We start from the raw sequence: 27,578 nt of genomic DNA, 5'->3' as shown, positions 1-27,578 counted from the left end.
GATTCCGAGAATCCCCATGACGTCATCCTCACTTCGCCGACTTTGCTGATGCAATACCAGCCTTATCACGTGCTTTCACAATATAGTCCTCATGTCTACCGAGTACAATCATCTTAAAATAACACTATTAGACGCAGTTCTGACAGTAATTGATTTGGTACTATGATTTATGAATTTTGGTAATGTTTAAATGCAGATGTTATCCACCAATAAACATTGGTTGTTTAAGTAACTCCGCGCGTAAGGATACCCTCAAGAAAAATCTCTCGAAATTCCAGCAGTCCACCCTCATGAAACCACCAGTAAAGACGAATAAAATTTTTGCTACGCTGATATTGAGGTGAAAATGGGGTTCTAACGAAAACAACCGCACACTTTGTGTGCAAAGTCATCTTTGCAAAATGGAGTAAGTACTTGCATGTAATTTATTTAATTTTTTAACGATAGTTATCAGAGTTTATGGGGTCGACGTTTTCGATGGTTACTAGCAGTTTGTTATGAAGATCCCGTTAGCATAAATCCGTACGGAATAAGCTCTACGCAGTGTTTTCAATATGTAACTAGGTCCAGTTTTAATAATGTGTTGATTTTTAACCCTGAAGTTGTAAAGAACGAGTTACCTAGTGCGTTACTACTACGAATTACTGTCGGTGAATGATCAGCCATTTTGCCCCCCCTTCTACGTGGAGCCTTTAGTGGGCACAGTGCTTTCTATTTCGGTTGTCGTCTATCTCCTGCATCTAACTCCGATCCACAAATAACATGTGAAGTTCGATCATTGCATTGTTATTTTGCTACACCAAATCGGCGAAAACAAATTTATGTCGTATGAGTGTTTCAAGCTTGCTGTCGAGCTTTAGAGACGATTTAATTAACACCAATTTTTGAGGTGGTAATGATGGAGCTAAACTTCGCTGCTTAAGAAAACTTAAAACACCCCCCCCTTCTCCTTATTTTTGTGTTGAACAGCTGTTAGGTACCTGTCACAAGAAATTGGGTCACGAGAAAGTGCAGACATGGAGGTTTACTTCGCAACTGCCCTCATTCCAGATCAGCTAAACGCATATTTTATCGGACAATATTCTATTGTATTTTCATTATTAAATAAATTCCTTGCCGCAAGATGTATTCATTAATTTCCATAGAGAATTACGCTGTGAAAATAGACACGTAATTAGGATGACTTATTGTGGACAGTTAATTGCAATTTCATTCGCACATGAGAATCCATACATTAGGTCCGTCCTACTGTATCGAGCACATTCTACGAAAGCAGCTATTTTCATGATGGATACCACCACCGACCAGCTTTGCTTTGTTTGGGTTAGAGGTCATTCAACCTAAACGCGTGTTTACCTTGTGTTTTGATTACACTTCTGAGACTTTAAAATTCTCAGCCTCCGTTTTTATTGTAAGCGGATTATTTCATGGCGAAACTAGCTGCTGTAAATAGAAAAAACGCATGATATTACAGAACAACGGGAACGAAGTAATAATTTGGTAGACTATGGGGGCGTGTCCCTCCGGCAGGGGGAGCGGCCCGAACGGCAATTTATTGCTTTTCGTAATGGAGAGCTCGTTTACTATGATTAAAATTTTCTGTATGGGATGGCATGTGCGAGAAATTTTGGAAACTACAAACAGATGTGAGGAATCACCCTGTGCCAGACTTCCGGTGGTGGTTTGCACGGTACCTCGTTTGTATGTAGACGGGGGTGGTGGGGTTCAGCAAAATGAACGAGGGGAAGGAATATAGATGGGAAAGAGAGAGTTAGCCAGGTCCTCCCCCATAACTGTGTAAACAATGCTGCATAATACCCTGCGAGTCACCTAGGGTGTTTGGGAGGGTAACCAATTACTAGCATGCAGCTTTCAAGGTAATGCCAAGCGTACTTCTGAAGCCTATCGAATGAATTGCTTTCCCTAGGAAACGACTTGCTATTCATGCATCAACAAGAGGATTAGAGCATACCTAATTCTTACAACGTAATTTTTTTAGATTGGAAGGTTTTTTAAGCAAGACATAGGCTAATATTTTACAGTAGTACGCATGCCACTTTATTTTAGTTCTTGTATTACAGCAATGGATAAAAATGTTCATTTTTGGTGTGTACGCACCATTTAGCAAGGCCATAATGAACTATTATGCGACTTTAATTTCTTGCCTTGACTAAATAAGTTAGCTTTGTAGCAATTCATTTCAAAATATCATGTGATTTCTATTACCTAAATCTTGCTTGGTCGATCAAACAGTAAAAAAATTCCATGATAATACTCTTGCTTGACTATGGAAGGGTGATACCATTAATTGTGAAACGCTTGTCCTCTTCCTCAAAAATAAAATCATCATTTCAACCCATTGTGGTTATTTTATCTTCAGTGATTCCATGAGAGATAACAAGTTGATGGCAAGTTCATTGTGGTTCTTATTCTTCCAATGGTGGTAAATACACTTGGCTAAAAACTTTTTCCTTTTTTTTTTATTGATTCTGTTTTAAGGATATGTGTTGATTTTTCTGGGAGTGATTTACAGTACAGTCTTACTAAGAAAAATATCCTGGCAAATCATGCCCAAAAAAGTTAGGTACTAAGGAGGTAGCCACAAAAAATACGGCTAATTTGACCTTATAGGTAGATAAAGTATAAATTTTATTTATAATTGCGGAATGAAACAAAGTTATTTTATTATGCAATGCTATATGCAATTCTAAAAAGTAACGCCTGAGACCGTGTCTTATACTTAAAGGTAGACCGAATTCCGACTTACTGAATATTATTTCTGTGTTTCAACCTGCCATCTTATCAAAGTGAATTTTTAGTTTTGGAACCGTTTTGCTGAGTAGTGCAAGAGAAGTGAAGAGAGTGAAGTTATCCAAAATAAAGCTATTTCGTAACATTTGAAGTGGCTACAATTAGGGATTTGCAAGTAGCACTTTTTGATCTCAAGTCGAGTTGATACCTACTATCGAGAGTCGAGGCCAGAGTTCTGGACAAGGCAATTGCGTATATTCTCATTTTTCCAATCCCATCATGAATTTCTATTCTTAGTGTTTAACTTGATGTTAAAAGGAAAAGCTAATGGGAACGTTGATGGTAATTGTGTCAGAATCAGGAGATATAATGAACATTAATGTGTCTTAAACAGTACCATAGGTACAGTTGAAATGAACTAACCTCTAGTAATATGTCTTATTTTATTTAAGTGATTTATTTATCCAATTTGCTAGGAAGAGCCCTGAGTAAAGGCATTTGCACAACTGTAATAAAAATTACATGCTACCATACTACGTAAATGAATCATGTAATATTTGATCCTTTCAAATTCTTAAAAAGTTAATTGTTTTACATGCTCTTTCGGCATTTGAGTGAAGAAGATTGGGTAGGGTATAAAAGTATCGGATAAGAAAGTATGAATGAATGAAGGAGCGGTCCACTCCGTATACACCGCTGGGTTGGAAGACGATCTATCGCCAGCCAGCCATGGCTAGCGAAAAGGTATTCGGCACCCATGTTGACTGCTATAGTGTATACAACATACTGAAACTCCCTAGCAAAGGCAATAGAACAGGGGTTCCCAAACTGGGGGGCGCACCCCCCTGGGGGGGCGTAGAGAAAGTCCATGGGGGGCGTGACACCCAAATGAAATAAAGTCTTTCTAAGTTTTCAAAATTGTTTTTGTAAAGTTTCAATAAAGTTGTAAACATTATCATAGAAGGTTACAGTTTTTAAAACTACAAAACACACAAGAGTTCAGGTTCTCAAAACCGTCCTCTTCCCTTGTCCCGACTCCAAAACCGTCCCCGTGTTTCACCTTCCTTAAATTGAAAATGTATCTGTGTTACAATGTTAAATTTTGTATCAGTAATTGTATTCGTTTTTCATGTAATACTTGTTTTAATTTTCATCATACGTACAATTATTGAATCTTTCCATTCTGCATTACCGCATTCAGCAGTGAACAAAAAATCTACCTACTCACCGTATCAAGTAGGCACATACTTGTACGAGTACAAGTAGGAGTTGGTATGTACGGCTCCGTGGAAATAGGGTATTGCAAAATGGAAAGCTGATATGTGTAGCGGGGGGGGGCATGGTACAAAAAAGTTTGGGAACCCCTGCATTAGAATGACTAAAAGACTTTAAAAATGATATTATTACACAAGTTTTATGATAGCGCTTCCTGTTGGCAGATTGCTGGACCTATTGGCCTGGACAACTCTGTAACCGAAACTACTCGACTCGACATTTGTAATGCTACTGAAAACACTCGAGTCGGATTTTCGAGTACTCGCACATCCCTAGCTACAATATTGTGTGTTTGAATAAATTGACAATAATACAACTCAGTGGCATAGTGGGGGGGAACGGACCTCCCTCCCTCCACTGAAATATGAAAAAACGATTACTTTGCGCCATATAAGAAAACAAAATATTGAAAAATCATAAATTTACCAAAGGTTTCTTTAAAAAATGAAGTTTTTTTCGATTTTGAAAAGTGTTGAAATTAGTTGAAAATCCTCTTCGTAGTACCCTGTTTTTTTCCCCCCTTAGTTTAGGACCTCACCCCCCAAACAAAGTTCCTACCTACCCGACTTATACAACTTCTAAAGTAATATGATACTGCTAAGCCGAGCTAATAATGGTAAACTTATATCTAAGGTTTCTGCAGCATTTCTCCAAATGAGTATCGGTTTTGGGCATTCCTCCGCATTGAGTTGCCCATAGGTGGCAACAGTTTCTCCAGCCATTCTGCTGGTGTCTTCAGATCAGAAGTGACCTCACATTTAGTCAGTTCTGACCTAAAGATGCCAGCAGGATGGCTGTAGAAACCGTCATCACTTATGGACTACTCACACGGAAGAACGCCCGAAAGCCAAGACTCGTATGTATACTGTGTATATTTGGCCTCATTTTGTCAAGTCGAAGTACATAGAACGTTGGTTCGCTTCAAGGCATTACATGCCTTGAAGTTTTGCTGAAATTTTTTGCTACAAGAAGTTTTTTTGTTTATTCATGAAGTTTTGCTGAAAACTTCATGTTTAAAAGTCAGTTTTTCACATGCACGTTATTGTGCAGGTTGGAACTGCATTAATATTTCATTATGGCATGCTAATGCACATATGCACTAACAAAATTAGGATGGGCTATTTAGCCATCTAATGCCCATGCATTCTTGCATGTGTTCTAGTAATTCAAAACATGAGGCAATTTCGACTGCGCCTTCGTTCACGTGTCAGATTATGTCCCCCCGTGTAAAATGGTCTTAAGAAATTTACCCCAGTATTCAGTTCAACCTTGCTGACTGTATATATAAATAATATATACTTACTAGTAGTGAGTATGGAAACTATTTGCTGACTCGTGTATTTTCTCTTTTTTTTTCAGAGCCAAAATGGCTAGTCTTTCCTCTGCCACTAGTTGGCACAACAACTATAACGAAGAAAACTTCGACAACACCGGGCCACCACTATCTTTGGTCGCACCATCATATAATTTCCCAGTACATAGAATTATTAGAGTACATCACTTGCATTCAGTACATCCAGAGTCTACCGGTCATTCAGAGACTGTTTCGGGGTACACAGTAAGGCACATCTGGACATTTAACAGCTCGATCAGTTCGGAAGATGTTGAAGATGGATTTGTTGGAGATGATGCCTTGGGGGAGGGAAGAGGTGGAGCAAGAGAGGGCATTCCTCTCTGAAGCATGGCTGTCCACCCCGATGCTGGAAGAGAACAACGACCACAGCGCAGAGATGGGGAACGACCTGGGAAAGATTAAGGATTCCCCCCAAGAACAAGAAACACCCACCCAACAAGAGGAGATGAAGTCTTTGGGAAGTAACGGTAAGTCTTATATAATTTATATACAGTAGATTCCGGTTAATTGGGACATCTCGGGACTCGTGCACTTTGCCCCAATTAGGTGAACTCTCTTGTATATGGGCATAAAAAACTTTGAAATGGTATAAAGAAGACTAAAGAATGCTTATAATGCAACATAAGTTAATTAAACTATTAATTTGATTAATAAATCAGCGAGTTTAGTCAATTTGTTATCATTTTTAAGAATTATAACACTTTTGCTATAAATATTTTTCACAGCCTCGGGCGAGGCTGAATGAATGTCTTTTACTTAGTCATATTAAAGAAAAGTCCCATCCTCTTGCGGATAGTATAACAACAAGAGCTTTCAAAATAGAGCAAGAATAGGAACATTTGGGAAAAATAAGAGTAAATCAAAGGAGGAAAATATAAAGAAATAGTATTCTGAAAACAAAAAATTTTAATTTCGTCGCGAGTGTAGAGTCAATGTTGCCGACTCATGGCCCAATAAAGTGGCATTGTGTCCCAGTTACACGAAGAATACTCTGGGATAATCCTCTTATTGGGTTCTCTTCTTCAAGATCTGCCCCAGTCAAGAGGCTGCCCCAAGTAACTGGTGGACCCATTAAACGGAATCTACTGTATTTATTTTTAACTTCCCCGTGAACAGCACATTATGACCTTTACAATGGGGATTCAAACTTATACAAAGCAAAAACACAAGCATCCACGCCCTGGATGTGGACCACCTACCCAGGTGGGATTCGAGCCCACGACCCACAGTTTGGTAGGCACAGACTTTAACCCCACCGCCACCGAGGTGGGCAATAATCCTATGTAATCCTCAAGGGCCATATTATTGACCACATTAGCATTCCAAGTATCCATTCTCATGAAAGACAAAGCCTGAATTGGTACACAGAAAAGAAGAAAATTTAGTAAATCCATAAATGGTCGTTTCCCTTGCTCTTTTGCCTCAGTGCCATAACTTTTCTCCACATTTCTGCATTATTATGGAGCGCTAGAGAGCTTTTTTCTATAATTAAGCTTGAAAGCCAATTGTTTCGTTATTTTCCTTGTAGTTCATCTACTAACTAATTATATTAGCTCTCTCTTACATACATTAATTATGCTCAATGGAGTGGGAGCCCTAGATTAGTAACCCTTTGATATCAGCTTAACTATCTGTCTCTTTTTCATTAATAGCTACTTACAATAGCAGTCTCTGTCCAGATACACCAAATTTTTGTTAACTGTGATAATGCATTCATTGAAATTCAAATAATGTTTGTTTTCATAATTGCAACATAGGCTTAAAAAAATGTACAGACTATATGAAAAATGTCTATATGACTGTTTTTTAAGTGGTTCGGTTACTCAGTTGCTGCATCACATTTCATTGAAATAATTCAACTGAGATATAGGAAAGGTGAGTTGGGCAAAAACAAAATATTCCCCATTATGGTGTTTCCTAACAAGTATAAAATTAAAAAATAATGCCACCCTCTTTTCATATGATCTAACAACGTCACTAGCCGATCATTTTGCTTCTTGAATAGAAACAGGTTCAAATACCTCTGACCTGTGTTTAAACACTTTATTACAAGTGTTGCTATTCTAAACCATGCTATATTAAAGAAAGTTGCAAGAAAGAGCTCATTATCTCTTGTCCCATTTTCTCTTGTTGTCCAAGATGGACATTAATCTGTTCATTACTTACAAGGGAGGTCAAGTATCTTGCTCCACCTTTTTCAATTCCTTATTTTTTATGGCATTTGGAATGCCGAACGCATCTCAGAACTGGTAGTGGTTCCATGAATAGGCCATAGTTTGTTGGTAATTAATTAATTTTTTTGTTCTACTTCTAACATGCCTTATATAATTCCCAGAGAGCTCCCTCTCCATCAGATGGGTTGGTTGGTGTAGTGGTAAGATACCACTACACCAGCCAAGTAAAGGTATGAGAAGTCAGTACAGGCGGTCCTCGACTTTCATACAATTCGCACTTTCGTACGTTCAAAATTGCACCTTTTACTTGACTTCCATACGCTAAATTCGGACTTTCGGACGTTGGTCTGTAATTTTTTAAATTCCCGCAATGTGTACTGCGCATCCCAGCATTCAATTGTTTCAAATGGCAGTATATGCGAACAATACGAACTTATATAATGAAGGGAATTGTTGGTAGTTGACTCTAATCTAGGTGATTTTTTTGGGAGACGGACTGCCTGCTATAGGCTCCTTCATCAAGAGAAGAAAGCCTTCATTGGAGAGATTTTTCAAAAAAGTTGACGAGACAGCATCAAATAGCTTTCAATAAAACTAGTAAGATCTTCTTTCCAATTGTGTTTTTTCGTTTGAGTGCTGCTTAATTCATGGGTACACCTTCATCAACAATATTGCTCGAAATATCACCCGAATTCCTTTTGTCTTTTTTAAATAGCAAGCAAAATATACGCGATCACGAATGTCACCTGCCGAATGTCGAATTTTGGTGTAAAAATTAAAAGGTATCTAGAGTGCGGGTTCAACAATTACATTTTGTTATGCTTCTTGATATGTCTTTTTATTTATAGCGGACGTATTAAGTGGAATGTCAACTTAGATGCCAAGAGGAAGTTTCACTCGATAGCCAACGGAGTTCTCGTTTTTTTTTTAACTTTTATTTACATTTTCTGCATATTTTCGAAAGAAATTAGATGATTTGAGGAATTGTATTAACATGTTATTAAAATTTAGTCAATGGAAATAAAATCCGTTAAAAAAAAGGTTTAGTACGTATATTCTGCTCTTTTTGAACGTAACCCCTAATTAGTATGGAAGTCAATGGTTCGACTTTCGTACAAGTTTTTGGGAACGCATTGTGTACGAAAGTCGGGGACTGCCTGTACAGGTGAGCCTAAGGGTGCTGCCTCCCATGAAAAAAAAATTGTGTACCGTTATAGCAGGAAAAACACTTACAGGGAAGAAATTCTACTTAATACCCACCTTTATAATCCTTCCAATGAGCAACCGAAGCCTACTACATTTACAGTCTGATTATTCTCCTATTTAGCTTTCTAGTAGATTGTTATCTTTCGCACAGGATTTGGTTAATTAAAAATCTGTTTGGTTAACAGTGTTATTTTTCTAATTTATAATAAGCCTATCCCTTCATGTTTTGTTTTTATCTCCACCAATGAAATTGTGAAGTATAGTTCAAGTGGACAATTTTCCAAATAACTACTTGTAAAAATAAGAATTTAGTCACTGTTATTGAGGCTTTCGATCCACTTCCCCCAGACAAATTTGTAAGAGAAGTGAGAAACATGGAAAAGATAGGTATGTATTGTGGAATCTTCAATCAACAAGATGTAATGGATTAGTCCCAATTTTAGCTAATTGATTTTTAAAAATCGTAACTTTAAACCTTCTAATCTGAAATTTGAATAGTTTTAATGTACCTAGTTATTCATATGCAGCAATACATCACTCCTTAGAAGTCCTCAGTTTTCTTACATATGAGTTTGAGACTAGCAAGAATTTGATACACTGCTCACAATTGCACTCTAATGTCAAGTCATTGAATATTAGGTGCAGAAAATGTAGTTTTGCAATAGAAGTTAAAATTAGAATTCCGAAATGCTTTGTACGGAATGTACTTAGGTCTGATATTAACCTATCTTGCATTTCAATGGCTAGTTTTTATACATGATAATGTATACATGTATACATTTTTTATACGTGTTAATTTTAGTGTGTTGACAGCCGTGAAAATACATGAGAAATGCAGAAGATTAAAAATTTTAGTACAATTTTTTAAATATGCAAAGAAGTCTTATCCCTTGATTTACTGAAAGAATGTTACTGGAACCAGGACATATGGCTGTAAAACTGATATCTATTTCCATGCTATGATGCAGAACAGGAATGAAGCATTAGGGCACAATACTGCCAGTGTTGCAAGCCAGTTGGTTTCGGATGTGATGTAAGAGTGACGTTGTCTAATTATGAAACTTCTCCTTTACCTGCTAGTCAGAGAGCAAGTGAAAATGTTTATTTTAAAGCATAAAAGTCACTTGAACTGTGTTATTTTATTTTTGTACAATGCAGCCATAATTTCAACAACAAGAGGTAAATGATGATTTTAGTTCGCCAATTTTCTTCCTTTTTTTCAAGTTCCTGCTAACTAAAATGTTGCATAAATACTTGGTGTATATTATGTGTCTCATTCCTAATAAAATTCAAGAAATAATCCTAACTAAGTCTCTTTTAAAGAAATGCTTTTGTTTTACTTGTATCACTTGATTTTCTTTAAGTGAGTCACTCAAATCAATATCATCTTAATTTAGGATTAATTGTTCTTGAATTTTAATTTTGTCCAAGTGGCTTGCTCCTTAACTGTTTTATGAAGTAGATAGGGATTACAAGGACATGGAGTGTCTCAAGAGTCAAGGCAGCTGGTTTTTATGTCCCTGCTAAAGATCAAATGTGTGTCCTTGAGACACCAGTAAGAAATAAATGCACTTGAAAGAAGTTTGAGACTAAGGGAGTGATTTCAACCTTTGAAGTATTTTATCCATCTCTGTCATGCCAGGTACATGTTGCTGCTAGTCAAGTCACCAAATCTTAGGGCTTATTTCTACTTGTGATTGGTCTGACCACTTCATAGATCCATTTCTTGACACTGAGTGATAATTTTACTCTGTACTTGACACTGAATAAGAGTAATCTATAGCCATAAGTTGTGCAAAAATTATTTCTAATAAAATACAATTTGAAAAGGAAATACTAATTGACAGATTAAACACCGTATCAGGAAGTAGGGAGGAAGGGAAATCAGAATTCTCACAGTAAAGGTTCTGACATGAAGGAAAGAATACAGTAATTCCATCATGCCAGACAAAAAACCACTGAGAACTAAGTAGCTATAGTGAATTGTAATGTCTTACTAATGAAAGCTTTATTGATGTTTGGTTAAATACTTAAATCAAGATGTTGCTATCAATTATTTAGAATCAGAGGAGAGTTTTTTTTCATAATTGGCCAAAAAAGTGGAGGAGTTATTTTTTTCTCCATGAGCTAATCATCAATGTTTTTTGCCATTCTTTCAAGGATTACATGCTTAGAAAAGAATTGCTATAACACAGAGATATGCATCAAAACAGGAAGTAGGTTCTAGAGGAAAGGAGAAACTAGCTAGAAAAATTCTAAAGTGTGCGACATAATATGCATATCCTAGAAATGCCAGTACATAGTTTGATTTAAAAAAAACAATGGAAAAAGTAACTAAAATTAATTATAATCATGATTTCCCACTACCTCTGAGCATATTGATGTTTGATTTTGATAAGGTACTCATTTATGTAAAAGGCATCAGAAAAGAAAAAGTGTAGGCTGTTATTTGGTATCTGTGAGGAGTCAATATTCCAAATTGGCCAAAATGTGGAGGAATATTTAATGGCTCCATGAGCCAATCAATGTTTTCCATGGCTGGAATATTTCCTCGTGGAAAGGGAGGTGGATGGAGACAGTGGTCGACCTTGCAAAATGCTGCCCTCCATCCCCACTCCTTCCTGACCCACTTCCCCTCCTTGCAGAACACTTCCCACACTCCCCTTCCAGCCAACCCTTTTCTTCCCCTCACCCGTGTTGACCTTGCTGTCACTGTTAACCAAGAGGCTGTACGTTTCCATCTTGCTTTGCCCATGTGTTTACCTCCGGCACTTGGTATTTAAAATCCCTAATTGGTCGTATGTGAAGAGTAGCCTATTGTTTTCATACAAGCCAGCAAATCAGGAATTCCATTATGAGAGGAAGAGAAAAAAAGATATAGTGGTGTTGCTGAGGGGGAGAGAGCATCTTCTCAAGGATTTCAGCTGTGTAAAGCTGAAAGAAGGAAGTTTGTAGGTAGCCTTAGGTCAAGGAACTGAGAGAGACATTTTTGTTTGGGTTAAAATTTCAAGGTGTCCTGACTCAGGGGAATTTTCAGCTTGCTTTTTAATCTGCAAACATGTGTCCTAAACAGTTAGTCTTTTGTAGTTGAGGTTCTATTGTACAGTGTCTACCAATATTGTCAAGGAATTGAAAATTGCATGGGTATTTAGATAGATAAATCATAATTGCCAGTGTCAAAAAGTGGACTTGGAAAATAATAATTTATTGAATGAAAATTGAGGTTAAGGGCTACAAGAAAAAAAAAGCTTTCTAGTGATGTTTATGGTACAGATATATTCCGTGAATCAAAAGTAGAAAATTTGGCATAATTCAAAATGCTCCAGAAAGAAATTAGTGATAGAATTGGAGCATGTACTTGTCACTTGCTTGGTAATTGAATGAATGTAGATTCAAAAGCTAGCATTTAGTTCTCAGATTAATGGGCTACATTAAAGATCTCGTGAAAGAGCAGAATGGAATCAATGGAATGGGAAGTATATTGAAGTGGGGAAAAAACTCAGATAAAGAGGGTAAGATTGGTGATTTATGTTGGGGCAAAGGTTATAAAGAGGCATAAGCACAGCAAGGAATACAAGAGAGATAGAGATAAGTCTCTGGCTGAAAGAAATGAGGTTGGGAGGGGTGGAATTCTTGGTAGATTATAAAGGCTGGGAGAGGGGAAGGAATGCTACTGGCTGAGGGAGGAGGGAGAGGTAGGGGAAAGGAGGTCTGTTTGTAGATGCTGTTACTGAGGAAAGTAGGGGGTATTTCGTCTTGCCCCTATTTTGATTGAATGTAAAGGGGTAGTTGACTGTGATTTGACAAAGGCTTGTAAGATTAGGGGGGGGAAACCCACTCCTTCGGTGCACATCAGGTCTAGTTTGTGAGTGGATAGAGGTGGGGGTTGATATCTTTGGGTGGAGGGGAGGTTAGGAGGAGGAAAGTCCACTCAGCTTATTGGAGCAAAAGGCCTTGTGACCACTCTCCTCAGCTCTGCTTCCTTGTGCCAGACCAACACTCTCCTCAGTTCGCTTCCTTGCCTTCAGTCAGCATTTGAGTGGCCTAGTGGAAACTTGAGAGCTCTTCTTGTGATCTCCCTCCATTCTCACCAAACCGTGTGACACATGTAGTCTGTGGCAAGTTTGGTATCGTTTCACCGGGGACAGTTAATGTTGCATCTATGCTCAGTTTTGTAGACCATTTCCCATCTGCTTTTCCCAAAACGGCTTTGCCTGCTGTTTCTTTGGGAATGAAGTGTATGCCGCTTCGTCAAATGTGGGACCAGGAGATTGTTTTCAATTCCCAGAAACTAGTGAAAAGAAGGTGATCGAAGAAATTTGGTGTTTTGGATAAATCAGCAGTGGTTGGAGTGATTTTCCGTGATATTTCCTGTGAATCTTGTGCACTGCCATCTGGATTTTACTTACATTGTTAACAGTTTTAAAATAGTTTCCTATTATATTACTATATTCCTAGTTTATGTGTGTTATTAGTTCTGAGGCTTAAAATATTTCATAGGCAACATCATAAGTGACTCGAATTGCCATAAAAAGGGTGGCTAGTTCATATCTTCTGCATCCCACAACTACTACTGGAGAGCCCTGCAATTTTTGGTATGTTTACATTGCATAATAAATGACTTAATATTTTTAATGAGCCATGGATTATCCTTTAACATACTTGTCCAACTGTTTTTCTAATGAATTGGCCTCTCACACATGTACTGCCCCAGAGCATTCTTCATCTTCCCAATAATTCGAGCTACATGTATCTAGGAAGTAATTTGTATCGGTGATTGGCGGTCATAGCTTATGTTCTCATTTGTACCTAACAGTTCTACAATTAATTACCTAAAATTACGATTCTGTTGATAGAAAGGAGCTCATGCATTTTATTATTCTCAGAGCTTAAAGCTCAAATTTTTTTTTTAGCATTCAATGGTGACATCAGTATTTTTATAATGACTCTCTTATGCAGTTTTCTGTGACTCCTCTTTTCATGAAGTTAAAGTTTTATATTCAATTCATCCCCCTAAGTAAGTTATTTATTTCAAAGTCAATGTTAATTTCTTGTGTATTTTTGTAATGACTTCATTGGTGACTCTGCCTAAGTTCAACAGATGGGTGGCTTTGCCATTGCGTGTGAAATTGAAATATTGTGTTGTGAAGATAGGTGTTTCTTACTATTAACACTATCTGGGTGGCTAATCAGGTATTAACCTGAAATTCCTTGACTAAGGCCGTGACTTTCAAGGTGGTTTAATAATTTGTATTCCACAGATTATTTATTGTTAACAGGGATAAGTTTGTTAATGTAGTTAAATATTGCCCTTAAAAGAAATAACATTATTTCATGATTTGAAAATGAGTTTTCATAGTCCTAGACCACCAACTGCAAAACATGTTAAGAATAAGGTGACGAAAACAATAGCCACATGCTCAATAGGGAATAAAAATTTACTGTCAGTTCAAATTAATATTTTTTCACGATACGAGAGTTCCCCGACTCTCCAGGTTTACCATAGAGTGGCCATTCAAAAATTGTTTCAGTGTTTCTTCAGCATAAGCTTAGAAAGTGATACAGTTGTTGTATAGTTAATTTTGTGAAACAAGTTATGTTGTCTTATAAATACCAACTACATCATTCGGTTGTGGTGGGAATCAAATGTCCAGTGATTTATAATGCTACTTTTCACATTTGATGTAGAGTTGTCATAGATTATTGGTCATTCAATTTACCAGTTGTTGGATTATCTGGCTATTATTTCCTAGCCAGCCCCCTCAAATACCTTCCCACCCTATTCCATTCCAACCATTTCTTTTCTCCCAATGACCATTTTTTTATGGAATGAGTGCACAAGATGAATAAAAAGTGGGACAGAAATCATAGATAGATAGCTGAGAAATATTTTTTCCCAACAACTCCTAAATCTTTCAAGTGTTTATTTGGGCTTTTCGATCAGATAACAAGGATAATTCACATGCTAATGTAAAATAATCAAAAACTGCATGTATATTTATCTATTAGACCCTCCAACCTGTCTAAGGTTAAACAAATTAAAAGATATCCGAAGCCATATTTATAGTCATCCTTTGGGATCGACCCACTAACTATTAGGTAGATGGCATTATGATAGTAACTAGGATGTTTTTCATTTAAAGGTTTTTTTTTTGAAACAACAGTTTTAATTATTAAAATAATTCTTCATGATGCTGACAAATATATTTCATTTTAAGTAAAGACTTGCCCCCCCCCCTTGCAGTGCATCATACAGAAAGTATTTGCATGTCCTAAGAGGGCAATGAATTCCATTCAATACCTATCTAAGAGTAAACAAGATTTTTTTCTAATTTCAATTTTTTTTACCGGCAGATTCATTCATCAAGTGGATGGAAATGAACGACATGGAGCTTGCTATGTACCAACAGAGTGCTGTAAGACAGGATGTGCTGAAGGGTTATACCGAGGGATGCGATTGGGAGAGTTCCAATTCTAGCATTGCCGACACTACTCAGGCACTGCTTGAGGAGTTTGAGACTGTTTGCGAGGTTTACCATGATGCCTTGACACCCCCCCACAGCCGAACTCCAAGCCCTCCACCTCCTTTGATTTACATACACCCGAATTTTGCCCAGCAGCTCCAGGTTCCCTTGGCTATGACACAGCCTGTACAGGATCCTCCAACCATTAACGACCCTGTGGACCTGGCTCAAGAGCTGGCTATGCTGGATGAAATCATTCGTGACCGAGCAGCAAGCTTAGATAGTGTGAATCCACCAGCTGCACCCAAGGACTGTAATGCAGCACCAGAGCAGTCAAACTTGTTTGGGATTGATTCCTTGCCTGCTGCCTCAGTGAAAATTACTGTCCCATCAACGGTAGTGTGTGATCAAGTAATTGAGGATTTGATAGTACCAGATGCAGAAATACCGAGAGTTAAGGTTGAGGTAGTTTCTCCCGCTCTGTCTCCGGTGTCACTGCAAGAAGTACCATTGTCTGCTGAAAGGTTTTCGTCACCCATGAGCTATCTCTCGCCGAGCTCTGTGGCCCCTTCCTCTCCAAGTTCGCCGAGACCAAATACTCCGGCATCATCTTGTGAGGATGGTGAAGAAGCTTCCGACCCAGAGTGGGTGCCCACCAAGGTTTCACCAGTCATGAGAAATACTCCCAAACGACAACGTGCCAAACCTTATGCAAGAAACACCAAGATTGTCAGCTCTGGTTATTCATCATCGGAGAGGTCTGAGATGTCCATCGAGCTGTCAAAACCCCGTGGGAGAAGAGCTCCAAGAGTTAGGGGGTCACTGGGACATGATGACCGTAAGGAAAGGAAGAAGGAGCAGAATAAGAACGCTGCCACGAGATACAGGCAGAAGAAGAAGGCTGAAGCAGAGGAGGTGTTCATGGAGGAAAAGGAGATGGAAGATAAGAACAATGAATTGCGTGCAAAGGCAGCAGACTTGGCAAAGGAGGTGTCATACCTCAAGAAGTTGATGCGTGAGATGTTCAAGGCAAGGGGAATGCTGTAAAAGTAATAATCCAACCTTAAGAAGGTCGTTGTTCTTCTTGTGTTTAATGTTCATGTGTTGGGATCTTTCTTTAAATGAGGAAAGAAAGTAAATTCAAAATTCATTAACATGTCTGGGTATTGAAAATTTGGAGGATAATTAATCAATATAACGTATTGTAAGAATCATAAGAACTATGTTAATTTCATTGATCTACTCATATGAAAGTATTTTTAAAACTTCTCATAAATCACTTTGATTTTTTTAGCTTCCTTCTTCTAAGAAAAGTTCTTTAAATATAGTACAAATATACAATCAAGACCTCAATTAAGTTAATCATGATTTGTTTAAATTGTACCTAGAGTTCATCTCTAAAGAAGTCTTGATTTTTAAATTTTTTGTGACATTCATATTTAATCTATGATGTTTTTGCCTACGTGAATTTTAAGGTGTCAGTAAAATCTATTGGCTAATAGCCATTAAATGATAGAAGGTTAGGGTTTTAAGCTCTAGGTTAGTAGCAGTTACTGTCATGGTGACTGCTCCCATGATTTGTATCTATAGTGTGTTTGGCAGCACAGCCAGTTTACCATGTGAGGGAGCTTAATCACAATAATAAAATAAAATCAAATTTTCGGAAGTGACTTGAAGAATGCCATCTAAAAGTTGTTGAGAAAAATAAACGTTCTTGTGTGGCTAATGCCCCCTCCAAAAGGTTGTGTTTTAGTAATGTAGATTTATGCTATTCTTCAGTGGATGAAAATCTACATTTGGCATTAATAAATTTTATTGGTTTCAAAACCTAAAAATCAGAAAGCACTAAGACTACTTCTTGAGTGGTTGATCTTGACAGTGACCTTGATTTCGGTTATAGGTACAGAGAAGGTAACTGTAAAAATTGTCAATTCATGTTTCATTGTAGACTAATTTCAGCTATGTAGATTGCTATCATTGTCTGGAAGAGATATGGTCTGTGAATCATTGAAGCTATTGTAGATGACCATCAGAAACTGAAGCAGTTAATTCGGTTGTTGGGATAAGTATGATATAGACTAAGAATAATGTGAGTGTACTTAGTAACTTGATGTAAGATCCATCATCTAATTAAGAAATAAGAGCCAAAATTTCTTTTTAAAAGTCTAGCAAGGAAGAGATTCAGCCTACCATCAGAGTACAGATTATGGATCCCGAAATTGCTGCCTCATAGCCAAGCAGTGAATAGACCCAAATGAAAAATAGCTGAGCTAACATTTCCCTTGTGAATTGTAGGTGAAACTTAAGTTCATTCATCCCGATGGACTTATTTGACAGCCAACCTGGGGTCCTTCATATTTAGTTTGACAGTAAGTCTGGTCATAAGGGGGCAGCCAGGGCGATTTTGGAGGTGTATGACTAAAAGCCTTAAGTTTTCAATGATTCCACTTTTATTTGCACAAATAAATTTCCTCATTCACCCAGTATACATCAGTGATAACCTGAACAATAGATCACTTTGATGTCAAAATCTTAGGGAATTTTTTCCCTTATTATCCAAATCGTAAAACCTGTTATCCTATAATCAGTATGGACTCTACAAACTGGCTAAAGCAGTTAAAAATTTTATTAATATGCATTTTAATACGAACAAAGTTATACACAATGGAAGGTAGACTTATTTAATTAAATGCATTTATGGATTAATTTGGTTAGAACTGAAAAATAAATTCGAAACAGCTCTTCCTTGTGGATATCGTAAGTGTTTGTCCTTATGAGAAATAACTTAAGATTTGTCCATTTATATTTTACATTTTTTTACTTTAAAAAAAATAGTGCCGTCGCCTGTATAAGGGTAGTGTATCAATGCTGCGACGTGTTGGTATCAATAAAGACACTATAAGATCAGGAAATGCATTGTTCTATTTTATCTCTACTTCTTTTCCCCCCTCCTCTCCTAGTCCAGGGAAGTCTACTATGGGAGAGACTAAGCCGCCGGAGGAACAAATGGTTGCCAAGTCGCAACGACCCATTGAAGATGTTATCTCGGTGTATATATTTGATCGATGTGTGGTCTCAGCAGCCAAAGGTCTCACCACGACGCAGGGCAACGGCCTGATCGTTGCCGTGGCAGATAGTCATCTCGGCCTGCCTCCGTATTTGACCCCGAGGAAAGTGACAGTTTCAATTTTAAACAAATTCATCACTATAGGGGCATAATTTGTTATTAATACATTAGGAATATTGTACTTTCCGTATGCTGCAGGATCAAAAGCATCAAATTAATTCAGAAAGAGGAATCTTTAACCGACGTAAGTACATATTTAATTAGGCCTATTTAGGGCTGACCCAGCTTTTCGCCTTGCTCGGTGTGATGCGTTGCACGCACGAGACAACGGCGCACAGTCGTTCGGATCGCTAAAAAGAGATTTCGGATGACAATCGAATTCGTGTGGAACGAAAAAACCTTGCAGGTTTCACTTAAATAATTTTAATATCGACCAGTTTCGTCGCGTCCATCATCAGGTGCAAGAAACCGAATTTTGTGTCGTATTACTTTGAAAATTCTAACATCATAATTTCTTATACAATTTTTAATTAATAGCTTGAAGTTTACAAAATATAATGGAATTTCAATTTCTACAGTGACCTTTTAAAACGAGGCTACGTATGAAATATCCCTTAGCAACCCCTATCCCTAGCGAACGCGAAACAAAAGAATTTGGCATAGCAAGACTTCGTCAGGTTTGAAATCGGTGACCATGTCAAATATCGGCCATACCTTAAGTAGCTGGTCGCGCACACTTCGGAGGGAGTTGTGATGTGCAAAATGTGTTTTCTGCAAACAAAAAAGACAGAGCTTCCCATAATTGCTAGTTATGGTAACGGGAATACCAAGAACTCAAATTTGGACAGTGTGAAGTCACGTGCAAAATACGGGTACTTTTTTGAGAGAAAATTTACGTACAAAAAATACTGGTTTGTTAAAAAAATGTGATCCCACGCATAAAAAACTGTCCGGCCGCATTCGTCGCACGATTTTTCTACGACTATTAACTCAGTCCTTATTACGCTAGAACGGCTAATTGCGTAGTTCAGTTGCAGTCAAGCATACGAACTATGCAATTATGCCGGCAACGACCAAAAAAGCTCAACAGCAATAGCGGTGAATTCTTCTCGGGTTTCCATCCGGGTGAGCTCCATCTCCATCGCTGCCGACGTTTCGATAGAATCCTTTTCTATCGTCATCGGCCCTGATGACGATAGAAAAGGATTCTATCGAAACGTCGGCAGCGATGGAGATGGAGCTCACCCGGATGGAAACCCGAGAAGAATTCACCGCCATCATACGCCGGGAAAAAGTGAAATCTTACTCAACAGCAATACATTGTTACCAAAGGACTCGCTGGAGACTTTCCAGTAAGTTCTGCCGCCTGTAAACTTAAAAAAAAGCAATTTCTTTCAATATCTTATTTTTTTTGCATTGCTAACCTACTTTTAAAAGGATTGCCCTTCAGCTCTGCACCACATTGACTTAAGCGGAAATTAAAAGGAAAAAATATACGGTTACTTAGCTATTAACAACAGAGCTAGGCATTCAAAAAAATGTGCCCGCAGCATTCGGCAACGCATTACATAGATTAAAGAGCAGCTTATATGGAAGAATGATTGACTCGGGCCACAGCTCAGGAGACTACGATGAATAGGAAAAATGTAATATTTCTCGGAATACCGAAATTTTTTGCGAAATCTTGATTTTTTTTATCAGTCGCTTAACATAATATTATATACATAAAGCCGATCACCCTCAAAATAGGTATTTTTATCATTACAACCAGGATTCAAAAATTTAAATGAGGTTCAAAATCGAAATTGGCCTTTGAAAAATTCTAACAGAAAATAATTCGAGAAAATAGCCGTAAAAAGGTAGAGAAATCCGCAAAACAAGAATGACAATAAAATGAGGACTTGTATTGCAAAAGTTAGAACTATCATTTCAGAAAAAATTAATAAAAAACCATCGAATCGTATCGAAACCGGTCGCAAATATATTTTATTTTGTGAAACAGCGAAGCCTTTTCTTAACCTTTGTGCATCAATAAAAACAATATTTTGGACTAAACCAAATTTCGAGTTTCTGAAGATTTCACGTCATAAGTTTCATTGCAATCCTTGGAGAAATAACAGACGCGCAACAATTCGTACCGAAGCCAAAAAAACTGGAAAATTGTGGTAATCGCTTAGATTTATAGATAACGGACTTCTAATACAATGAAAACAGCGATTCTAAGGGAGATGGAAGAAAATATCTTCATGACATCAATATTTGGCTTATTCCTCATACTGCCGAGTTTTTTGGAGTTGTAAGGAATTAAATTCTCAATTTAATTGATTGAACACTCGGGATCTATCAAGCGACTACCAACCAAAAATTGATTACTAAAGCGGCATTGCTCAAATAGCCAATGCTAGCACAAATATACTAAACGGAGAGCGATATAGGCCAAAAACATGAGAACCGAAGGTTGTAGGAGGGGAATCGATTATCCAACATCAAAGTAAATATTTTTTCCAGGAACCTGTGAGCGAGCTAACTTTGGTAAGGTCAACAAGGGGAGGTCACCAGAGACGTTTCAGTCGACAGCAATGAGATACACATAGACGACCAGCGTGAATGACAATCGCGTAGTGGCCTGGTCAAAATAGACATTGACGCTTGAATTAATTCCCAACAAGCTTAAAAGTTACAGGAACGCTAGGAACCACTATTATGAAATCCTGAAAATTCCCCTTCGTTCCCGTGAGTGCAAAAAATTTTATCAAAGGTCAAAGGTCACAAAATGTTTTGTTTTTCATTTTTTTGGCAAAACGGTTAGTTTTACAATAAAAATTGCTGATACCAAAATTGTAGATCAGGAAATTCTCCACAAAATTGGCGTAATACTTTTTCCTTTAAGATTTACCATTTCTGAGAAAAAGCCTTCCGAAAGTTAGTTGGAGCTGTCCAATAATGTTCGGAGAGTGCAACAACATAGTCGAGCATATTACGGAGAATATCAGCTCCAACTAACTTTCGAATGGCTTTTTCTCAGAAATGGTAAATTTTAGAGGAAAAATTACTGACGATTTTGTAGATAACTTCCTGATCTACAATTTTGGTCGGAACTTTTTTTTATAGTAAAACCAACCGTTTGGCCAAAGAATGCAAAAAAAAACAGGGTTCCCCCTCTAACGAAATTACAAAATTCGCTGTTTTTCCAGGTTTTCACGGCCTAAATGCCGTCTCTTGATAAGCCATTTTAGGCATAAATATTGATGACGCAACAATCACCGGCCGCACGTCTACCAAAAATTTAACAAACGCGACGGAGCGTAGGGTGGCTACGGACGGAGGCCGTGAATGCTAACGCAGCAGTGAAAGTGCTATCTCTCCTGACGTCACTTATCGTTTGCAAAATTCAGCTCCGGCTTAATATTGTGAGTGGGAAAATAGAGGGACCAAGGTGCCAGGGAAGTTAAGAAGTCTCTGATTTTTCACCAGGGTTAATTAGAACTTTGGCTATCGGTCTTCCAATCACAGGCTCAACATCAATGTGTCGTCACACGGATCAATAATTGCGCTTCGAATATACGTTTGGAGATAAATGCGTGAACAGTGTCTGCGCGAGACTGGCCTTGAAACATGATCGACAGATCGATTTTTCTCTTGATCTGTCAATCGTAGTTCCACAATCAAGTTTGAGATATTTTTAAAGTTTTATGACGAAATTCACGGCTTTTTCCAGGATTTTTTTTTTCACGATAGACAAAATTCACGGTTTTAAGGTTTTCACGGTTGAGTGGGAACCCTGAAACCTATTTTTGTGACGTTTGATCTCGAATAAAATTTTTTGCACACACGGGATCGATGGGGACTTTCCAGGATTTCATTAAGAGTAGTATTCCTAACGTTCCTGTAAATTTCCCGCTCGCTGGGAATGTATGCTAGGGTACCCCTATTTTTTAGGCTAATTTGACCGGGCCATAGGCATTAACCTTAATGATGAACAGAGATTACTCATAGAAATAACCGTCTAGCGGCGCACGTTTACGGAGGAGGTTATTTTCCTCTAAGCCAACAAAACTGCAGGGGATTAAGATGCCTCGGTTGCTCAAGTGGCAGAAGATCGGGAGCGAATTCGGGAGATCCGGGTTCGAGTTCCGGTTAAGGCAATAGTTTTCCTCCGAGAAATTTTTGCCCTGTAATTAATTACATCTACCTCCCAAGCACCACTGATAAAGCATCGACACACTAATAAAAGACATGACACGCAATACAGTAGACGTCTCTCCTAATATTTCCAAACGGGAAGGCTGTTAACTAGAATGTATTACAGGAAACGCAGGACAAATAAGGAATTGATCCGATGAGATAATAAACACGCACGTACTCCTACTTCAAATGTTTTTGTATTATGTTGATATTTGGTTTGGTCATATTAAATATGGATTACATTAATTGCGGATGAATTCATTCCCTTTGTTCCACCGAGTCACGCATAACACGCAATTCAATTATGGTAATTACTATACTTAAAAGGTAGATAATTAAAAGGAATGGAGGGCGACTAAAGGCCCAATGACTCTAATTGAAATTTTCTCGTATACTTCCGAAGCACACTAATCATGTACTAAAAAATACTACTCTAAAACCATGGATAATTACCGCGAAAATTAAATGTGAAAACGGTTTGCGTTGCCAGCCATTGAGAGCATAAGAATTGAAGCTCTATAAAGAAGGCTTCATTTTGAGGATGAGATTTGTTCCAAACCCAGTAGGAAATTTAGGAATCAGTGGCTAAGTTTAACAATACATATACCACGCAACAGCTTATTATTATTTCGTCTTATTTTCTCAAGCGAATTTAGGACATTGTTGTCCTCTCTTCCAATTTAACTTGACTGACAATCACAAACATCCATGCCCTGGATGGTGATCAATCCACCCAGGCGGGATTCGAACCCGCGACCTCTAGGTTAGCAGCCGGGGACTTTACCCCGACGCCACCGAGACCGGCTTATGCGTAACAAAAAAGGTAACTGGAGTAAATGACCGACATCATATGAATGGATGCTCACCTGCTAATAAAGACGAGAGGTGACTCAGCGTGGACAAAATTAAAAAAAAAAAGCGCAACAAAAAACAGTCGACTTGTTTATTCGAATAAAATGCGACAACTATTTACCTCTGTCTAGAACACAATAATTATCAAAGATAACTCCGATTAATAAAAGGAATGTTGCAAAAGGTACTAAATAGAACAATTGGATGCCTGTTTATTTCCGCAGCAATGCGCACAATACCGAAAATTTTTTATTCGCCATCTTCCCCAATTAATCTTTGATCGCACATGTTTCGTTGAGAGAGAGAGAGAGCTTTTGTTCATTTGACGCCTTAGGATATGGCCAAAAATATTGAGTCGATTGGAAAACGCACCTGAGACACTCGGATGCAAGCCTGATAACTAAGCCTTAAGTAACCTATCTTTTGAGCTAATAACTCGTCGAGGTATAAATATTTACGCATGGCAATACTGTCAACGGGGATTTTCAGTTTTTACACAGTAAGTTTACTTACACAAACTCTAGAACGAGTAATGCATTGGGGATAGATGGAACGGGTGGAACCAATTAAGGAATAAACACACTGATAAAACAAACCTAAGATGGGGCAGCCGTAATAACCTGAGTAACTACGTTAGAGAGATAAGAGGTCCACACATTTAATCGATGAGTTAAAATTATTTTCACCGAAGTGTCTATGATGTTGAAGTTTGCCCATATTTCAGACTATTCAGCGCAATTATCCTTCGATCGAGTCTACAGACAATAGCGGCCCACAAAAAAACACAACAACAAAAACTGCACCTTTTCATACGTGCTTAATTGCGACTTGATTTCGATGAAAAATAGTCATGTAACTGCAAAAAAATAGGTCAATTGACGGACCGATATATTCTCTCAACGCTGAGTATTATATTCCTCCCAAAATGATCACATAAAATCACGGCGTAGACAGGAACAATTCATCCGCCTCTCAAGTGTTTACACAGTTGAGATCGTTCCTACGTATTCTTTTCGATATCTTGGACAAACAAAGAAGTCGATTCCATAACAAAAGACAACTTTAAAACGTCGATAGAAAGCATGAAACGACTTCTCATATCTCACCATTGATTTGAAATGTTAGGCACATATTTGAGGAGCCTCGGGAGATAGAGCCTAAAGTGTATAACCTCTAACTAAATACCCCCTCTGCCCTCGGGGTATTTAGTTATACAATGAAAAAGACCTCAAATGACTCATGAGCGGATGGGCCGTAAAATAATGTCATGTAAATTCACAATAACACCGAAATTACAAGCGTGAAAATCGATTAATATTTTACTTACTGGTATGATGACTATTTCGCCATTTTCCCTCTACATTACTACCTTTGGATATTTATTTTGATATCAATAAATAAGTTTTCCCTTAACCATGAAATAGCTTTTTCTTCAATGAAAATGTTAGCTAAGCGCTAATTGCTAACAAACCTGAAAGGTTCATCCTTAATCTTGAAAGTAAAATAAAATTTGAATTTGAAATTCTGCATCAAAAATAGTGAATCAGCAACTCTTCGACACTTAAAGCCATAAATTCCATTCATTGCAATGCATCGATTCATTGTATGCAAAATGGTATTAATACGGATTTGAATAATAGAAAAATTTTGATTCCCACCCAACTGAGTATCGCACCCAATAGAATATCGCCCAGAATACGTCAAATTTGCCGTACACTTGCGAAGGAAATAATATTGAGCTAGAAGTTTGAAAAAGGTACTACGCACAGTGGCGCCGACTCCATGGGGCCTGAGGGGGCCCGAGCCCCCTCAAAGATTCGTTTGGGGGGGCGGAGCCCCCTCAATAATTCAAGAAAATAATTAAGTTATGTTATGCTTTGTGAAATCACAAAAATACATTGGTAATTTTTATTTCCCATGTTTGACGATAGTTACCTTTTAAATAAATTCAACAATGTGTGTTGAAACAAATAATTATAAGGTTAAGCAGGTTAACTGAATTAGTAGTGTGAATCATGGTAGTGTTTGGGTGCTGCGACAAACTTTGAATTTCACCTCTTCCCGGGGAAAGACCTCCGATATGGGCCCCCCCAATATTTTTTATAAGTCGGCGCCCCTGACTACGCACGCACTTTTTTCACACGCTCGCACAAATATTCCTCTGTAATTACTTAATATAATTAATAGAGATAGAAGACAGCGTAGTTGGTAATAAATTGAGAAGGACTTTGAATAATTATTGATCATCTGAGAATTAAAGTTATGATAAATACTATCTCAGTGAAACCGCAAATACAAGAGCTGGAATCAATGGAATTTTTACTTGTTGACTAGCAGGCTAACCGACGTTGCTCGGGAAGGATAATAATATTCATAACGAATACTCAAGTGCAGGCAAAATTTTAGGATCTAATAAGAGGTCTAATGATAAAATTTGAAACATGTCAACTGTGAAACGAAATTTTTTTTTTCGAAAATCCGTCAACTCTAACTTGAGATCTGCAGCAAAAACCCTAAGCGTAAAAAGTTCCAAATGTCTTATCTAGTATTATCCCTGGTATTTGAATGTTTTAAAGAATTCCATTCACGGAGGAACAAGCCAAATATATTTTCGTAGAGTGGAGTAGGTATACAACCCAGAGAATGTTAAAAATTGCTTCGATTTAAAGTAAAGATTAAGGATTAGCATAGATAACTTTTTGGCATGCAGCATAATAAAATGTTGAACAATATTGAAAAAAATGTAATTTGCTTACCCATCACCCCTCAGGATCTCTCTCCAATGTAGAAGAATATCATGAAATTTCATTCGTATAACTGACACTCGAATAATTTCACTCGGGATAGATTCACTGGAAATTACAAGAAACAGGCACAAATTAACATAATGCTGTCATCATGCACAAAAAAAGAGTACAACATGCATAAAAGCTAAAACGGTCTTTGGTTATCAAAGTCATATTCAGGACAAATCTTATTATATTTAAACGTGTAAAAAACGTGATTAATTAGTAAATTAAAATAAATTCTCCACGGTGATATTTCAGGTTCAAAATATGGGTTTAAGATGAACTACAGCCGTTCTTGGCATTTTTCCCTGAATAAAACATCGATAAAAACGGCGCTTCACGAGGTTGCGCAGTGATCAAGTTGATGCCATGACTAACTCCATACGAATTTATTGTAATGCCAATATTTTCATGGAAACAGGAAAAATAATAAAAATTCATAGAACCCGCTAAAATTCACTATATAACACCTCATCTTCAACCCAAATACTAAATTTAATGTTAATCAAATTTTCTGCACTAATAAACCCTCGCGCTTTTCACGACAAACATCATCAAGTTCTGGAGGAGATGCTAACGGAATAAACATAACACAATAACGGCCGATTTTATTGAAGTATCGCTCTTTCCTATAATGTAGAGGTTAGAGATGGAGAGGTTTTCCAATATTGGCCGTAAGGGCAGATGACAGAAATAACTCTATACTTTAAGGATGTGATCAAATGGGTTAAATAGTGATTTAATTAGTGATTTTTTAAATAGTGGTGACCCCCGTTTCACGATGGGTTCGAATTTCGATGAATTCCACATAAGATCCGAGTTTATTTTCCGCGATTAAATTTTGAAATTCGCCGATTTGCTTCTACACGCTCAATAATTTATCAATGGCGTTCAATTATGACATTATATACACCTTATTTGTAAACGAATCAATTTTAAAATATTAAAATTTACATGCGTTGATGATTTTTCGGCTGATTACTTGCTTTAGATCGTAGATCTCCTGCCAGTTCTTACAATTTTTGTCTACCGTTTGTTTCTTATGGATCGTTTTTTTTTCGGTGAAATCTAACCTTGACTTGATTAAAATTAGATAGAAAATTTAGGGTTTCGACAATTTTTCCAAGAGTTTCAGACGATTTCAGAGGGGATCGATTCTAGTCTAGGGGGGTCTAGGGGGATTCTAGTCAAGGGTCAACTTTATGTCGTATCTCGCCTCGTACTCCTAACATTTGCATGAATTAGTCAGTGATCGGAGGTGGGTTTTATAGTAAGTATATAAATATAGACTCGTCCGGAAATAATGCAGATTCAGCAAACGATGGAATTCGCTTTACGATCGATTTACAAATATAGCTGAAAAACTTTATTCCAAATCTGTCGGACAGGTGTGTCATCTTCCCCATCAAAGTGATAATACTGTTGATACTGGCGAGGGCCTATGGTGAGAAAAGAACAAAG

The 27,578-nt window shown here is 37.6% G+C and overlaps 2 protein-coding genes across 4 annotated transcripts in view; one reads left to right on the top strand and one right to left on the bottom strand.

Moving 5' to 3' along the window:
- LOC124168937 overlaps window positions 1–27,578 on the bottom strand; it is a 92,986-nt gene that overhangs the window by 37,040 nt on the left and 28,368 nt on the right. For both annotated transcript variants that reach the window (XM_046547351.1, XM_046547350.1), the window contains exon 2: window positions 26,085–26,180. The gene's annotated coding sequence lies outside the window, so the exon portion shown is untranslated. The remainder of the gene's footprint in view (window positions 1–26,084; window positions 26,181–27,578) is intronic.
- On the top strand, window positions 260–18,136 carry LOC124168934 (cyclic AMP-dependent transcription factor ATF-4). 2 transcript variants are annotated; one of them, XM_046547343.1, is made up of 3 exons: window positions 260–406; window positions 5,386–5,847; window positions 15,115–18,136. In XM_046547343.1, exons 2-3 carry the CDS (start codon window positions 5,628–5,630, stop codon window positions 16,269–16,271), a joined length of 1,377 nt encoding a protein of 458 aa, XP_046403299.1. In that variant the 5' UTR covers window positions 260–406; window positions 5,386–5,627; the 3' UTR covers window positions 16,272–18,136. The 2 variants fall into 2 exon arrangements, with proteins under 2 accessions (XP_046403299.1, XP_046403300.1); XM_046547344.1 differs by lacking the exons at window positions 260–406; window positions 5,386–5,847 and adding an exon at window positions 13,261–13,355.

Source organism: Ischnura elegans, chromosome 12 (genome assembly GCF_921293095.1).
Source record: "Ischnura elegans chromosome 12, ioIscEleg1.1, whole genome shotgun sequence".
Taxonomy (NCBI): domain Eukaryota; kingdom Metazoa; phylum Arthropoda; class Insecta; order Odonata; family Coenagrionidae; genus Ischnura; species Ischnura elegans.
This window is presented reverse-complemented; position numbering and strand designations above follow the sequence as displayed.

Excerpts from the sequence above, each read along its gene's own strand:
- LOC124168934 (XM_046547343.1), top strand. The coding sequence starts at position 5,628 with ATGTTGAAGATGGATTTGTTGGAGATGATGCCTTGGGGGAGGGAAGAG. Across the intron at positions 5,848-15,114 it reads GAAGTCTTTGGGAAGTAACG|ATTCATTCATCAAGTGGATG; the intron begins GTAAGTCTTATA and ends TTTTACCGGCAG.